Source organism: Anastrepha ludens, chromosome 4 (genome assembly GCF_028408465.1).
Source record: "Anastrepha ludens isolate Willacy chromosome 4, idAnaLude1.1, whole genome shotgun sequence".
Taxonomy (NCBI): Eukaryota; Metazoa; Arthropoda; class Insecta; order Diptera; family Tephritidae; genus Anastrepha; species Anastrepha ludens.
Window position 1 is genome coordinate 75315517 of NC_071500.1, and position 18819 is coordinate 75334335.

The 18819-nt window shown below is 40.0% G+C and overlaps 1 protein-coding gene across 1 annotated transcript; it reads right to left on the bottom strand.

Moving 5' to 3' along the window:
• Positions 1–987: 987 nt before the first annotated feature.
• LOC128859860 (amidophosphoribosyltransferase) lies at positions 988–17524 on the bottom strand. Its single transcript, XM_054096972.1, has 6 exons — positions 17257–17524; positions 16458–16606; positions 2607–2927; positions 1938–2549; positions 1540–1882; positions 988–1472 (listed from the first exon to the last, which is right to left on the bottom strand). Exons 1-6 carry the CDS (start codon positions 17306–17308, stop codon positions 1321–1323), a joined length of 1629 nt encoding a protein of 542 aa, XP_053952947.1. The 5' UTR covers positions 17309–17524; the 3' UTR covers positions 988–1320.
• Between the last annotated feature and the right edge of the window lie 1295 nt (positions 17525–18819).

Sequence of the window (18819 nt, forward strand, 5' to 3'; positions counted from 1 at the left end):
GATCAACCCAATTTTTAAGCACATTTTCGATTGTTTGGGCTCCAATTTCATGAATGGCCACTTCGATTTCGTGTTTTAAAGCATCAATCGTCTCTGGATGGTTCGCATAGCATTTGTCCTTAACGGCTTCCCACAAAAAATAGTCTTACGGACTTAAATCACAGCTCCGAGGCGGTCAATTGATATCGGAATTTCGACTGATTATTCGGTTTTCAAAAACGGTAGCCAAAAGTTCGAGTGTAACTTTGGCAGTGTGACAAGTTGCACCGTCCTGTTGAAACCAAATGTCGTCCATGTCATCCTCTTCAATTTTTGGAAACAAAAACTCGTTGAGCCTGTCACGGTAACACTCGCCATTTACTGTAACCGGGGAAGAAGAAGAATACTCACCACTTTGGAAATAGGTTTTCAATATTTCCCAATTTTGTTCAAGCGTATAGCGTCCCATTTCGTAAATGTCAAACCTTTAAGTAAATTATGAACACATTTGACATGTCATTTGTATTACCATTATCAAAATAATAGGTGGTTCAAAAAGCAAACGATATATGGCCCACCCTGTATTTTGGTAAAGTTGTTTTGCCTACGATACCTACCGTTCTAGTTGGCTCATCAATATTTCTGAAATCAGAGCAGAGTTCTTTTATGCATGAATTCAAAAGATAATAATCTACGAGTATATACAATACTAAAACACGATTTATGTACGTCGATTGCAAAAAATAAAAATGCCTTTGAGTCAAGCATAGCACAGTTATTCTATAGAAATGCTTCTTTTAAATTATACGATGTTTTTCAAGATTTCACAGGCTGGCATTCAATTACTTAATTCTCTGCAAGAACTTAAATACTTAAAGCAAAACAGTAACAAAAGCTCCAAACAGTAATAACTAAAAGTTTTTCTTGTTTTTCAAATCATGCGAGTGCATTTTCAGTCCTACTGCATTTTGAAGTCGATAACGTTTATATTATAGAAGTATACGACTATAGGATAATATATAGAAGTATATTTTTCAAATGACCAAAAGTTAAAAGGTAAAAAATAATACATTATTTTTATAGAATGTCGTTTTCACAATTGATTACATTTATGTGTTTATATGTATATACGTCTGTACTAACAATCTATAAATCCTTTGTAAAATATACTAGCTTTTTCACTTTTTTATCGCTTTTATAGCGATGTGACACACAGTCCATTTGTCATCATTACTCAGAGATATAAATAAATTTAACTAACTGTTTTATTTCTACTTGGATACTTAAGTAATAATATTGATAACTATATGTATAAAACTATGTATGTACAATATGTTGAATTTACCAACTAAGTTCTTCAGGTAGACCACCCGGATACTCTCCAGTCAGACACGCTGTGCAGTACCCCGTTTTAATGGGATTCGTGTTTGACTTGTTTATTTCAACAGCCGTAATAAGACCAGCCACGCTGAGATATTTCAAACTATCCGCGCCTATTGAACAATGAAAATCCAAAAAATTAAAGAGTGAAAGCGTAATAAATGGTTCTGATCGACTTACCGACATGGTCAGCTAGCTCATCTGGCAGTAATTCGTTTGCAATGAGCTCTTGCCTTGTTGGTATATTAATCCCCATATAGCAAGGGTACATTAACGGTGGACTAGCAATACGAATGTGTACCTCTTTAGCACCAGCATCCCGCAACAATTTGATAATAGGGCCAATGGTGTTACCTCGCACTATTGAGTCATCAATCAGAACCACACGTTTGCCTTCACAGTTTACAGAGAGCGCCCCAAACTTTTTTGCAACACCCAACTGGCGTAACCGCGTCGAGGGCTGGATAAAAGTTCGACCGACATATCTATTCTTGCAAAGCACCTCTGCAAAGGGTATGCCAGACTGGAGAAGAGATATATCTAAGATGGAGCTGGGCAAGAAAAACTATTTCTCTTACCTCTCTTGCATAGCCATGGGCTGCCGCTGTGCCCGATTCAGGTACAGAGCTCACAATATCTGCTTCTATAGGTGCTTCTAGAGCTAATTGCCTACCACACTGCAATCGCACTGAGTAAACCATCTGCCCTTCAAAAGTAGAGTCACTGCGCGCAAAATACACATATTCGAAAATACAAAAGGCCATTTTCTTGTAATCTGGGCGCTCGACGATATCCACAGTACGGAAGCCATTACGCGTCAGCTCTACGATCTCACCTGGTTCCACTTCTCGTACATAACGTGCACCTATCGAGAGGAAACCGCAACTTTCACTCGATACAACCCAACCTTCGGCGGTTGCATCTTCTGGCTTTCCGGGGCCGAGTGTAATTGGTACGATCTTGCCAATACATAGTGGCCGATTACCATAGGAATCGCGTACTGCATAAATTTTATCCTTATGCATAACAACCAGCGAGTACGACAGCGGAGCAAGCGTCATAAATTGGCGTATGCGAGCTGGCCAATCAGGTCCATCATGTTCGCTGGCATCTTCGGGTGCGCAGCAAAGGGACTGCGCGATCAACTCACTATCACTATGGGTGGAGAGGCCAACCCCGCGCTCCAACACCTTAAAAGAGTTAAATTAATGGCATAACGTCGCAACAAAATACTTTCAATTACTTACAACTCGACGCAACGATTCGCAGTTAATGAGTTCCCCATTGTGCGCAATCGCCAAAGCACCATGGGCGGTGTGAACAACGAAGGGTTGACAATTTACTACTTCCGATGCAGCTGATGTCGAGTATCGTGTGTGTCCAATGCCAAGATTACCCTTTAATTTTTTGATCGAGTCGTCATTGAAGAGATTACTGATCATGCCCATTCCCTTATGGATACTAAAGTTCTTGGAGTTTTTGCCTTGGCTGGTGGCAATGCCGGCCGATTCCTGGCCGCGATGCTGTAGAGCTACTAAACCAAGACAAATGACCTGAGCAATATCAATCTTAAAAGACAAAAAATAAAAACCAAAACACTTTAGCAATTAACACATCTTGAGTGACGAAATCAAAAACGCATTACGGACGTGACACGCCCCTCTTTTAATCGATCAATTAACAGCTTGAATTACCTATGTATAACTGGACGCTCTGTTTTGACGCAATCGAAATATTTGCTATCAATAACGTCAGAAATCGGCACACATAACAATCCACACCAAAAAAAACGCAGAACTGTAAACAAAAACCATCAGGTCTAAGACCCCCTAGCGGATATTTCGTGATTTTGATAAGCTAATGAAATTCAGTACATTGTACAATAATTAATTATCATTCCAAGTAACCCAAGACATCGAATCACAATCAAATAAGACAATAACAATCAACACGCACCCAATAATGACGTCAATACTGATAATGATTAACTTATTAATGAACCATAAATAGTATGAAACGTATTTGTTATTTTAATTTTCAAATAATTGGCACATAGATAGGAAGGAGGCCCGCCTAGCTCTTCTACAGGAGTCATTGCGCTTGTTTAAGATCAACAAATAATAAGATGACGCCGAATCTGTGACTATGGCATGACTACTTACCTATATATTTATACATAATTATGTTTTGTTATTGTCCGTTATGCCTGAGATAACCTAAACTCGCGCCTTTCGGACTGAAAACTGATATTATACGCAAAATCACACTCGAACGCTTTCACTATCACTTGCATTAATCTGGTTTAATGAAATTTTAAATAATAAAGACATAGGAATCGTTATGTGACAGACACCTCTTAGCAATCGGATTTAGCTTGTAATTCTGCAATACCAATGATTGCATCGCAAAATATGTTTTTATTTATTATTTAGTGATAATAATTTGAGTTGCTAATTGAGTTAACCTTTAACTCATTTATATTCCAGAAGTTTTGAACTGATAATTCAGAGTTAATGAAGCGCCATGTAATCAAACTATATAGTATGCGTCCAAGTACCAAAAATAAAACAAACAAGTCAAATGCAACGCGTGTTTAAACCTAGGTCATATTCCAGATAGTTGGAAACTAGTCAAGGTCGTCTTCCGTCTTCCGTCTTTCCTGTTAAAAACCTTTGAAAGACTTTTGGATATATATCTTAGAAGCTCTTTGGAGAGCTCTGGTATATCTACTGCACAACATGCGTACCTTAAAGGCAAATCTACGGAGACAGCGCTTCACGAGGTAATCCGAACAATAGAGGGCTCTCTAGAGCACAAACATTATACCATGGCGGCATTCTTGGTAACAATGTTAGTACAGATGCGATCCAACGGGCGTTGATAGACTTAGAGGTGGACAATTGCATCAGTAATTGGGTCATCTCTATGCTAGAAACCAGGATCATCAAAGCTAATATGGTAAAAGCTGTGGCGTACGCTGATGATGTGGTGTTAATGGCGTCCGGGCTGTGACCTAATACGATCACTATCGCCCAGCGCAAAGTACTTAGGGATAATTCTGGACTCCAAACTAAGCTAGAAATTAAATGTTGAAGAACGGGTAAGGAAGGCAGAAATTGCTTTATATGCCTGTAAACGTATGCTTGGAAGAAGATGGGGTCTTCAACCTAAGCATACATTATGGCTGTATAAGACGGTTATACGACCTATTCTATTGTATGGTTCGGTAGTTTGGTGGAAGGCTCTAGGGAGAGAGTACAATAACAAACTACTCGGCATAATACAAAGATCAGCATGTGCAATAACGGTCGGTGAAATCAGATCATGTCCTAGAGAGGCTCTCAATGCACTGACACACGTTATTCCAATAGACCTACATATTAAGAAGACGGCAACCATAAGTGCATTTGGGTTAAACGAAGCGGGTCGCTGGAGAGAAAAAACTTATGGTCATGCTAGTCTATTATTGCGACAAACTCAGTTAATCTCGGTGAGAACTGACTACATCGTCCCGACGGTAGCTTTCAATAGGAATTTTGCCACTCTCTTTCCAACTAAGGAAGAATGGAATAAGGGATTCTCTCTAAAAAACCTCGACACTACAGTCTATACGGATGGAAGTAAAATGGGCTGCGGTGTTGGAGCTGGTATATATTCTCACAGACTTAAAATTGAGAAATCTGTGCGTTAACAACCTATTAAGGTTCCTTAACCGCACAGACTGGATATAGTTATGCTGTAAATAACCGTTAAACAAGTTGGTAACGAGGATGTGGCAACAAAATGGCGCGGAAGCGCTATTTGGATTCTGGAAGAACAACGCACAAAACAAAACAGATACGACATATCTGCTAACTGACTGATGTTGATTGACTTCGCCGGACCCCCAAATATGGAAGTCAGTAGCACCAAATTCCAGCACAAACGAATTTAATAAGCTGAGTGGCTGTCTACTGATCGAAAAACACGAGGCCATATCGATCATGTTGCGATCGTTGGAAGACACGCTTCCAGTGTTTTAGATGTACATACTATTCAAAGACCTAACATCGACTTATCATTATTTATAGCCCAAATCCGCACACGCCCTGTAAAAGACGTACGTCTAACTCGACCCGCACTCCTGCTCCCTACAACCCGGCACACACGAGCAATGGATCCCTATTTTTCGTTATCTGCGTACCGGTACCGAAGAAGAAATCGGATTTCGGCGAGCCCGACGAATGTCACGCCAGCGCAAAAGAAATGGTGCTGCGATCCGGCGCAGCACGAGCCGTGACGGATTGCTATCAGGAGTTAGGAAAGGAAGAACCGAAAGGCAAAAATAGGTGAAAGAGAACAGCATGAGATGATGGCCGATAGGAAAAACACCCGAAAATTCTACCAGAAAGTTCGGCGGCTTACAGAAAATTTCAAGACCGGGGTGTTTTTCTGTATGAACAAAGACCACAAACGGGTGACTGACGTCCAGAGGATACTTAAGTTTTGGAGGGAATACTTCTCCAACTTCCTAAATGGTGACAACTGCATATGTCATAAATAATGTGAAGATCCGGATCCCGGGACTGTCATTCCGCTACCCGACCATGACGAGGTGTGAATAGTGAGAACACAACTAAAGAACAACAAAACTGCGGGAGCTGACGGACTGCCATCTGAATTATTCAAATATAGCGGCAAGGAGATGGTGAGGTGCATGCATCAGTTCCTCTACATAATATGGTCGGATGAAAGCATGCCTGTCGATTGAAATTTAAGTGTGTTTTGCACAATCCATAAGAAGGAAGCCGTTTCCTTCGGCTTCGATGCTTAGAATCGTTGGCTAGTTCTTCCAAACATCTTCGCAACTTACTGTAACAATGTTTTTTGGTAAATTTTATTCATCAAAACAGCATTCAATGTGGGCGTAAACACAACTAAATGGCCTGTTGAGTATTAGTTTAAAATACTTTAATGTTTTTTCAACTCATATTATTCGATATAATTTTCTGTGAACATAAGTAGGTTTTGTGAAATAATTGTGTATATAAAGGGAATAGTTTTGTAATAAAATTGTGAGTAAAAATTGTAACTTCAAAGCTGAAGCATCAGAATTTCATTTTGCTCTGGGAAATAGGACTTTTGGCCGCCTTCCCGCAATATTATCAAGGATTCTCCAAGCAACTCTCCCGCAATATTATTAAGGATTCTACAAGCAACATTCCCGCATCATTTTTTGTCATAAGTCAATTCCGCAACATTTTGGTCCTTCGAGTCGGATAAGTCAATCCCGCAAACATTTAAAGTTTAGCCAATAGATTTTGGCTAAGGTGCATACAGGTACTACATACATATCTCAATTAATTAGCATTTTTTGGGTCTTTCTACCAATCGATTTCGGCTAATTAAATGAAAGTGTCTTATCGCGGTTAATTAGTGTTAAATAACAATTAACTATAAGTAACCAGTGAACAAGGTAAAAAAGAGGGGCTCTAGTGCGTTGATTTATGCGTGATAGCAATGCGAATATCGTCCTTCAAATCTACAAGGACAAGAAAAAAATGTCGAGCTCGGTAAAAACACGCGACTCTGCACTTAACGCCATTAAGCGGTATATGGCTAAGAGTGTGGACGATGCCTTTACGATGGATGCAGAAAGCATAAAAAGTTATATGCAACTGCTCAGTGGACAGTGGACTCGCTTTAATAGCGCTCAAGATGCGGTCGGAATTTCGTGTGAAAGTGAAAATGTAGATATTGAAGAAAGTGTGCGAATTCAAGCTGAGACGTGGTACTCTACGGCTTTAGCAAATTTCAATCGCGTACAGAAGTGTCGTGCCGAAGCGCAACCCGCGTCCGTGTCAACGCCTGTGTCTGCAGCAATACGGCTGCCAAAGATGGAGCTGCCTAAATTCTCTGGGGATTCCACTGAGTGGATCGGTTTTTTTGACGCATTTTCTGCCTTGGTCGACTGTAATGCCGCATTGTCAAATGGTCAAAAACTTCACTATCTTCGTAGTTGTTTAAGGGGTGACGCGTTAAAAATCATAAGTGGGTTTAAAATATGTGATGTTAATTATGAAGAAGCTTGGGACCTACTAAAATCGCGTTATAAGGTCATGCGCGTTATAGTTGAAGTACATTTTAGAGCTATGGCCAACGTAAAGAGGGCAGCTAGTGATACCGCCGACGCAATTAAGGGAGTGATCGACGCTTTCCAGCAACATATACGCGCGCTTAAGGCTTTGGGACGCCCTGTGGAATTTTGGGACGATTGGCTAGTGTACGAACTAGTCAATAAATTAGGCTTCGAGACACGAAAGCAATGGGAGCTATCACTTGTCACTGATGAGCCTCTGACATTCGAACAGCTGGCCACGTTTTTAGAAGTTAGATGTCGTTCTCTATCAATGCTATCATCGTCAACGGTATTATTGCCAGCTAAGGGTAAAACCGCGTCGGTGTGTAAGTCTACGAATATGTTTCACGCAGTGCAAGATCAGAACAGCACGGGCTGTACATTTTGTAACGGGCCACACAAAATATACAGTTGTGAAAAATTTCGGGACCTAGACGCAAACGGTAAGTCGAAATTTGTGAGAGAATCGCGCGTGTGCATGAACTGCTTAAGTTCAGGCCATTATAAGGCAAAGTGTAACAGCACATCTGCATGCAGGATTTGCCATCAACGCCATCACACGCTGTTGCATAATGCTGCCGCTACAACTAACGCTACAACCGTTGCTCATTTCGTCAACAGCGCCTCTCTTAGGCCTTTCTCCCTCGCCGCAGACGTCATGCATCAAACGAACGTAACCGTTTCATCCGCTAACGGTCCTTCCACAGACACTGCTGCTGCCTGTACGTCTTCACATTTGAATGCCAATCCCAACCAGCTTTGTCCAAGAGAGAGAACTGTGTTGTTGGCGACCGCCTTAGTCAAGGTACGCGATTGCTCTGGTCATTGGCAACCCGCTTTATTATCATCTCATTTTTCAGATCTATGCTTTACTGTTGACGCATTGATTCTGCCTAAAATCACAAGCGATTTGCCAACACAGCCCTTGAAGGTTTCGGCGTGGCCGCACATACAAGATCTATTTTTAGCCGATCAGCACTTCATGAAACCTGGGCGTATCGATATTTTGGTTGGAATGGACGTCATGGGACAGCTCCTCTGCTCGGAGATTCGTAAGGGTCCACCCGGTACGCCCATGGTTCAACGAACGGTTTTCGGTTGGACGTTGTTTGGAAATGTCGATGGGTCCGAATCCTCTTCGCTGGGCTTACAGTCTTTGCATTGTGAAGTTCATTTAGATCGAGCGCTCACTAGACTTTGGGAGTTAGAAGAAGCACCGAAATAGGCCCACCTCACCTACGAGGAACGCTATTGTGAAGAGTTTTTCGAAAAAACGCACAGAAGGTCACCTGAGGGTCGATTTATAGTAGAGCTGCCGCTGAAATCTGACGTACCCTTGGGAGCATCACGAAGTTATGCTGTTCGAAGTCTACTAAGCATCGAAAAAAGACTTGCGCGAGATGACGACCTACGCCAACGCTACAATGAGTTCATGCAAGAACTCATCGACATGAAGCACATGGAACTTGCACCACCGCCAACGGATCAAACGTTCTATATGCCGCATCACCCCGTTATAAAAGAGTCAAGTGTCACGACTAAATTGAGAGTCGTGTTCAATGCGTTCGCCGAAACCACCACCGGGAATTCGTTGAACGATGCATTATTTGTTGGTCCCCAATTGCAACCTGATTTATATTCAATTTTAACACGTTTCAGAACGCATCGCTACGCAGTAATCGCGGACATCGCGAAAATGTACCGCCAAATATGCATGTACACGAAAAACCTCGATCTACAGCGCATTGTCTGGCGTCGTGACCCGACGTTACCCATAAAGGATTATCGCATGTTGCGCGTTACTTATGGCGTTGCCGCTGCGTCCTACTTAGCCGTTAAATCGCTGCAACAACCGCAAAATATTCGTCACACATTTGTGAGAAGGCTGCTGCCGTCATCCATAAGGACTTTTACATGGATGATCTCCTCACTGGTGCGTCTTCTAAAGAAGAGCTGCTATGTTTACAACGAAACGTCTCCGAAATACTGAAGGAAGGGGGCTTCGAACTTCGAAAATGGGCGTCTAATTGTGCGGAACTTTCTGAAAATGTTTCGAATGCATCGGAAAATATATCACACTACCTAGTCGATAGTAAAGATGTCCATGCCTTGGGCCTGATATGGAATACAGAGGAGGACTACTTCACGTTCTCAGTTAATCTGAATCAACCACCCACTATTTTGACGAAGAGAACATTCTTGTCTGATACTAGCAGGCTTTTCGACCCACTGGGTCTGCTCGCTCCAGCGACCATAAGATCAAAGATGTGGTTTCAGGAGATCTGGCGTATGCGTGTCGGTTGGGATGACGTTATTCCAGACTGCATCGCAGCTCAGTGGCGACAACATCGCTCGGAATTGCTACTGCTATCAAGTTTAAAGATAAGTCGCTGGTTTGGCTCAGGAGCAGGTGAATCGTTCACTGAGCTACATATTTTCGCTGACGCTTCCGAACGCGCTTACGCTGCCGTAATGTACGCGCGCACATTACACGGTAGTATTACTGTCGTGCTGATCTCGTCAAAGACTAGGGTAGCACCACTTAAAACAACAACCCTGCCGCGCTTAGAATTGTGCGCTGCACATCTTGCTGCTAAATTAGCGCAAAGCGTGTTACATAGCTGGGGTGATCTCCGCTATCCGATCTATGCTTGGACTGACTCAACTATTACATTGGCATGGCTTCAGGCGCATCCTAGTAAGTGGATAACTTTCGTTGCCAATCGTGTTGCTGACATCCAAGAAGTTTTACCGCCTGAATGTTGGAACCATATCCGCTCTGAACTGAATCCAGCAGATTGCGCTTCTAGAGGTGTAACTCCATCTGAACTACTGCATCAAAAACTATGGTGGTCTGGTCCTGAATTCTTAAAAGGTCCTGACCATTTCTGGAAGCTATCACCTTCGCAACACACAACTCAGTTGGGCGTTCGTAGCAAGGTCGTCGCCCATGCTACGAGCTCAGATGACCACTGGCCTGTATTGATTAGATATTCATCGTATTCCAAGCTGCGCCGCATCATTGCTTACGTGTTAAGGTTTTTCGTCAACGCTCGAGTTAAGACACGAATCAACGCTGCTAAACGGGTCGGTCCTCCCTGCTGTCAAGAGATATCCGAAGCTGAACTGCGCTTGATCAGGTATACACAATTCCTGTATTTTTCTAATGAAATTTGTCTTTGTAGCAGAAGAAAGCCGATTCCGCTTCGGAGTAGTATTTTGACATTGCAGCCATATCTCGATGAGAAAAACGTCTTACGAGTAGGAGGTAGGATCAAGAACGCTGAAGTAGCTGCTGACGTAAGACATCCGATTATCCTGCCAAAAAACTGCCCACTTGCGAAACTGATCATTCACGATATTCACGAATTCACATTACACGCTGGACCTCGCATCATGCAAACCATCCTGCAACGTCGATATTGGGTTATTGGCGCCCGCAGCCTAATTCGTAGCACATATCGCAAATGCGTAAAGTGCACCTGTCTCAACCGCAATCTCGCCGCACAATCAATGGGGGATTTACCTGCGATCCGAACCACCTACGCACGCTGTTTCATCCACGCTGCTGTCGATTTTGCTGGACCATACTCTTACAAGTTCACTCATGGGAGAGGAGCAAAGGCCACCAAGGGTTATATTTGCGTTTTTATTTGCATATGCACCGGGGCGATGCATTTAGAGTTTGTCGGAGATCTATCAACATTGAACTTCCTCAATGCCTTCAAAAGATTTGTAAGCCGCAGAGGTTTTTGCAAGGTCATTTCTTCTGACAATGGGACGAATTTCGTCGGGGCCAGAAGCTTCGAATTGCGTTTGAAAGGTGTATGGCTGATACCAAACTCCATTCGTTTTTTGTAGACTCTAACATCGAATGGCGTTTCAACCCTCCGTCCGCGCCTCATATGGGGGGGTACTGGGAGATTGGCATAAAAAGAGTCAAATATCATCTGAAACGTGTTATGAGCGAAATTCTTCTGTCCTACGAAGAGTTCAACACACTGCTGACAGAAGTAGAAGCCTGCGTCATCTCCCGCCCACTCTGTGACAATTCTGCAGCCGCTGGTGATGTAGAGGTACTTACGAATGGTCACTTCATTGTCGGTGAACCGCTTAAATCTATCCCGGAGCCTGAGGGTCAAGGGCTCCGTGGAAATCTGCGTCAGCGGTGGCAAGCGATCTCTGCCATGAGACAGCATTTATGGCGTCGTTGGAGAGACGAATATCTCGTCAGCTTGCAACGTCGTACCAAGTGGCTTCGCCCTTCACGCAACATCGAAGAAGGTGATGTAGTTGCAGTCTTCAACGAGCCTACCCCTCCGACGAAGTGGACGCTGGCACGTGTTATTAAATGCCACCCTGGCGCCGATGGACGCGTGAGAGTGGTTACGCTGAAAACACCGCATGGCGAATTAGTTCGGCCCATAGTAAAGCTCTGCCCTTTACCAACGAAAGGAGACTTGTTTCACGAAGAAACTACTAATTCATCATAAATGTTATCAAGCTTTTCATATTTTTCTTTGCTATAATTTGTAAATTTCTATATTGAACTTATTGAGATAGTTCAAGGGCGGCGATATGTTGAGTATTAGTTTAAAATACTTTAATGTTTTTTCAACTCATATTATTCGATATAATTTTCTGTGAACATAAGTAGGTTTTGTGAAATAATTGTGTATATAAAGGGAATAGTTTTGTAATAAAATTGTGAGTAAAAATTGTAACTTCAAAGCTGAAGCATGAGAATTTCATTTTGCTCTGGAAAATTGGACTTTTGGCCGCCTTCCCGCAATATTATCAAGGATTCTCCAAGCAACTCTCCCGCAATATTATTAAGGATTCTACAAGCAACATTCCCGCATCATTTTTTGTCATAAGTCAATTCCGCAACATTTTGGTCCTTCGAGCCGGATCAGTCAATTCCGCAACATGGCCAAATCTTTTTTCGGAAAAGCAACTCCAAACATAAACCGTAACTGGATCCTTAACAGTTCGTTGAAATTGTTGATTATTAGTAGTACACTAGGACCGACGCATGCAACTATTCGCAAAAGGAACATTCATCCGTGAATATTACGTCTACCTAATTCCGGTCTGAATTTGCCTTAGCCCAAGCAAGTCCTTTTTTAGTGTGTGATAATTAGAGCAGCGGTCTTTTCAATTTGCTTCGGAATTTGAGGTCTCTGTGCGTAAACGTCCTTGAACCGTGCCTTCGGACATATTAGCATCACTTTTCTTAAAACTGTTTCAGCTTCACGCAACGATAAGTTCGGCTATGCAAACAATCACAAACAAATTAGTGATCTTCTGATCTTGATTTGGAGAGGTATTTTGTTTTCGACCTCGTTCTGAGAAGTCGTCGTATTTAACTTGAGTATACCGCTGTACCCATTCATTGATGAACGCCGTCGACTTATAAAATGCACGTGACATTTTTGAACCGTTAGGGTGTGTACATAAGAGCACTGCAACTGCACAAACAGTTTTTCATATGCGGAACTCATAAAACCGAAAAATTGTACAACGCGTATTGCGAAAAAGATACGTCTATTTAACCCTTCTGTTACATTCCGGTCATTTCATGACCTTTTTTGGTTGAATTTCATCATATCTGCTAGTATTAACAACATTTCATAATTTCCTTTCATGACTTTGTGTATTGACATAAATCCAATAGAAAAAGCATACAAAAAAATGATTTTGATTTAATAAACAGGTGGTAACATCAAAACTTACGTGCGCGCACCTTCGGGTCATTCGGTGACCATCAGCTGTTTTACATATAAAGTGTATATTTCGCGCCTTTTTTGTGGTTAGGTTTTTGCTGCAAAAGCTTGTATTTGTTAAATTCTTATAGAAATGGAAAGATTCCAAGCTTCTGTAAGTATTTTTATTATAATATTCAATTATTATTGGTGTGTTTATTTTTGGAAATTTGGTTTAGAGGCCAAATCGTCTGACTCAAAGCCAAATAGAGCATATTATTGACAATGATGAGGATTTTGATGAATGTAGTGAAGATGGGGATGAAGATTATATAGTGGAACAACTTGAACCAGAAGGATCTTCTGTCGAATATTTAGATTCTGATAACGATGAAGATATAGTACCTGCATTGGAAAATGAAAGCAGTGTTCCTATGTATTATTGCAAGGATAGAGACAGGGAGTTACTGCATATACATCGTATTTCTACTATCAAGGAATCATTCGATCAATGCTTTACGTACCAACTAAAGCAAATTATAATACAATTCAGCAATATAGAAGACGAAAAAAAAATTGGAGCTGGATATAAAAAAATAGATGAGATAGAACTCGATGCATATTTGGGTATTTTAATTTTAGCAGGTAGTTAAATCAATAAAATTTTCCGTATTTATGGCTAAAATGAAGACATAAATGTATTTTTTTACAAGAGTATATCGTTCATACGGAGAAAGTATTCGAAGCCTCTGGGATGAAGTGCACGGCCGACCATTATTCCGAGCAACAATGTCACTTGGCAGGTTTCTTGAAATTAATCGTGTTTTGAGGTTCGATGACAGAGACAATCGAAGGGCTCAAAAAATGAACGACAAACTTGCTCCGATTCGCGATTTGTATGAGAAGTGTGTGGCTAATTTACCGCTACTTTTTGTTCCATACGAAAATATTACAGTAGACGAGCGTTTAATTCCTTTTAGGGGCAGTTAGTTTACATGCCAAGTAAACCAAGCAAATATGGAATGAAAGCATGGGTAGCTGCGGATGTGCGTACAAAATTTTGCCTTAATTTCCAAATGTATTTAGGGAAGGAGTCAGCTTCCGCTCCACCGGAACGGAACAAAGGCCAGCGCGCTGTGTTGGAACTCGTTAATGGGTATGAAGGACGGAATATTACAACCGACAACTTTTTTACTACTCGGGATTTGGCACTGGAGTTATTGAAGAAAAGAATTACTTTGGTAGGCACCGTAAGGAGTAATAAACGATTTTTACCGGTTTGTGGTACTAAAGTGGAGTTAAGGAGTCTACCAGTGCTAAGCAGTCGACATTTCTTTAATGGATCAGTTACCCTTGTGCAATACATACCCAAAAAATATAAGATGCTGACAGTTTTAAGTACCTTGCCCCACGATAAAAGCGTTATGGAAAACCATCCAAAAAAGTTGCCAGATATCCCCAATTTCTACAACTCTACAAAATCTGGAGTGGATACTATTGATCAACTTGTAGAAACATATACATGCAAGAGACAAACTAATCGTTGGCCTGTAGCAATTTTTGCAAACATCGTAGATATCTCAGCGTTGAATGCCTTTGTATTATGGACAGAAATTAATCCTTCGTGGAATGCTGCAAAAACATATAAACGTAGACTTTTCCTTGGCTTAGACCTTGTTTATGGGGAAATTAAAAGCAGAAAAACGCTACCAAGAACTGAACCGTCAGCAGATATTGTACGCAATATGAGAGCGGACGCAGAGTAACCAAGCACTTCAGCAGGAACTGTTCCGAAAAAAAGAAAACCTAATCAGCGAGCCACCTGTGCAGTTTGCCCTAGCTCAATTCGTCGTAAAACGGTTTGCAAAAAACCTGTGTGTCCACAACATCGTTCAACGGTTACGGTTTCAAAAACCTATTGTTTGGAGCATTCAAATTTAAAAAAATGTATCTAATGTATTTAAGTATGTATATATAACAGCTTAATAATCAATAAAACTAATGAATTTTAAAAACTTCTATTAAAATTATAAACTTTTATACTGATATCTAAGCAAAACACAGGTAAGGTCATTTCGCGACCCCAAATATCACATGTGTAAAATTTTTTTGAATGTAACAGAAGGGTTAAAAGAATTTAAGTGTTTCTTATAACGGATCTCTAAGTTTGAATTTTACCGGTCACGCTTTCATTAGATGGACTGTAAGTGGATTCTATATTGCAAATATGCATATAATACAATTTAATTGATTGTGCATGACTACTATTCAATAGTAAGTATCCGGGCTTGAAACCCACAGCCAGGTCAGCTTCAAAGTCGCAAAAATCGTTTTTTATATATTATTTAAATGCTTTTCTCTCTAAATATATGGAAACCATGTTTAAACTTCACATTGTATTACGATATGAGTATCAAGCGGAAGTCCTTTACTCAAAGGTTCCTAAAGATAAAATGATAGAAAATTCAATTTTAAAATTTTTCCTTGAAGAAAACAGGAACATTTCCGTCAACAAACAAAAAAATTCATTTTTATAACTGTCATTATTTCCCTCTAAGGCAAGAATTTTAATTTTGTCCGGTTACTATTTCGGTGTAAAACAAAACGTTTAATACGGTGACTTCATTTTAAAGGAAACAAATGAGAAAAATAAACTATCCAATCAAATGAAAATTATTGTTCTTTGTTCTGAAGTTTTAAATGACTGCGAAAAATAATTGCCATATTAATATAACTAATTTCAACACTACTCAAGGCGTATGTACTGTTTTTTTGGAGTGGCCGCCGTAGCCGAATATGTTGGGATGACGGCAGTCACGTGCAGGAAGTGCACAGGCTCGAAACTCCGGCCACGAAACACCAAAAGATTGAAAGAGAAGCGGTCGCCTCTCGGCAGACAATGGCAAACCTCCGAGTGTATTTCTGCCATGAAAAAACTCTTCATAAGAATAACATATGCCGTTCGGAGTCGGCTTAAAACTGTAGGTTCTTCCATTTGCAGAAAAATATCAAAAAGCACACCGTAAAAAGTAGGAGGAGCTCCGCCAACCAACCAAAAACGGTGTAAGCACCAAGTATGTATATATGAAGTTTTTTAAAGTGCGATTTAGCAAACCTATGTAAATACATATATACTTCTTTTTTATATGTTGCCGTAATTATATCTGTATACATACATACGAGTATATATAGTCAGCAGTATTAATTAATAAGAAGTATTTAATAGGGAAAATAAACATGTTTCCTTAAAGCATATAATCCATTTGTTTACTAACCTGAGTCGGCCATACCCCGCAAGCGATCGCTCCAAAGACTCCACACTCATGTGTTAGCCCCGTTACTTCTTTGCCCGTCGGCTGCACTACTTTATATTTCTTATCAGGAAATATTTTCGGGGAGCTCATGGTAGCAGCATCACTAGCGTCTGAAAATGTAAATGCATATGCTTGTAAGTATATCTGGTAGAAAGCTTTGATAAAGACCTACTGCTATTTATTTTTAACTGATCCATTATTACCTATTAATGGGATTCAGAAAAAACTGAAGGAAGAAATAAATTTCTTCAATAATATTTTTCTTTCTTGTTTGCCGCTTGGGGTTTCCAATTGACTTCTTATCGAACGAACTTGATGTAAACTGTTAAGGTGGTTATCGCAACAGACTTGCTGAATATAATCATTCGCAAGCACAAATACAAATGCTCTACCAGATGAAATATCGCCAACCACATTACTGTCCAGAATACCTCCACTTTAACTCAGGGATTACGGAACTTAAATAATAAGGTCTCGAACATATCAAATACACTTTCATATTATTCATTGAAATACTTTCACAAAAAGTAATATAGTTTTAAATTATTTTACCAAAGAAAATTTTATTTACAAAAAACACAAAATTTTCCTTATTTATAATCATTTTAAGTCACCTTTCCATAAAAGTAGTTCATCACAATTGGTTGGCGAATAAACCAAGTATTCGTATTTAAATTTTCGAGATAACTAACTCGGTTTACAGCCTTTCTTCATATTATTCTGATACCCAGTTTGAAACGTTCAAAACTAGAATACGTACCACGTATATTTTTACATTCGACGCAGGATTTCGATGTTTCTGTAAATGACATAATGAGTTTCTCTTTAAAATTATGGTGAAAAGTTTTTATAGCTGACTTCTTTCACTTCTCTTTTTGTTCTAAGCTGTACGTAAATCTATTTCAATCTCTCACACAAAATACTATATATTTTAGTTTGGAAACACTAGAATGCAAGTGACCGTTCGTACTTCATTCAAAATTCGAACTAAACGTTGGCTAGAAGCGCCGCACCGTCTTAAACAATTACAACTAAATTTGTTTTTCTGAATCTTAAAGCGGGTATATCAGTATCAAGCTAAGCGATTCGAATGGAATGCCTTATCAGCAGTTTGGGGGTTGCCTAGACGACGTTTGTTGTTTGGTTAAATATTGGTGTCTGATAAGAGACGCTGAGCAACAATGCAAATAAGTGGTATACCATATACATATTTATATATGAATCGACTAGATCTTATTTTTTTAGTGTTTACTGTTGCTAATGCGCGAATTTATTGTTTTGTTAACGTGCTCTAGTCTGATTGATTGAGCTTTGATTAAATAAACCATCTGCCGTTGATTTACCCTACGGAATCCATGTTTTAAGCCTTGTTAGAAAACCAACATATTTTGAAACTCCAAATGGGTCTCCCTCCATTTGTGGAACAACATCAAGACGCACACCACAAATGGGAGGAGGAGCTCGGCCAAGCATCCAAAATAGGGTGTACGCGCCAATTATATATACATATGTATATATAAATGGGTATCCTGCGGTAATAAAAGCGATATGGCGAATTAGACCAATTTCAAAATTATCTGCTGTATTAAAAGCGTAAGACGTCCGATTAGTCGTAGACAGCATGGTTTTGAAGTTGCAAGATCTACGTTAACTAACTTATCGGGTTTTTCTAAAGATTTCCACGCAGGCTTCCAGAATGGTTTCCAAATCGACGCGATATACACGAATTTCTATAAAGCCTTTGATAAAATCTCCCATATGGTTTAAGTAACCAAATTGGCATGTCTCGGTTTTCATTCAACTTTCCTTAATTGGATTCGATCCGATTTAATAAAGAGATGTAGTACTGTAGTTATGGATGGAGTTTCTTCGAAACAGTTCATTGCCACCTCTGGTATACCTCAGGGTAGTATTTTAGGATATTTGTTATTTGTTTGGTTTATTAATTCTCTCCTCTATGCTGATGATCTAAAAGTTTATGCTGAAATAAGAAATTCTAGTGATTCCGCCGTCCTACAGTCTGAGCTAAATTATTTATTTTCCTGCTGACTTATGAATCGTCTATTTCCTAATATTGAAAAATGTCATAAAATCACATTTTTTAAGCTTCAAAACCCCCTTAATATCTCTTATCATATTAGTTATACATAAGTTGCTTCGTATGATGTGTTAAAAGATTTAGGGGTTTTCTTTGATACAAAGCTTAATTTTATCACGCACTTAAATTATTCCGTCACTCATCCCACTCCACTGCCCTAAATACTTTTATGATATTATACTCTGCGTTTGTTCGGTCTAAATTAGATTATGCTGTTTTATTTAA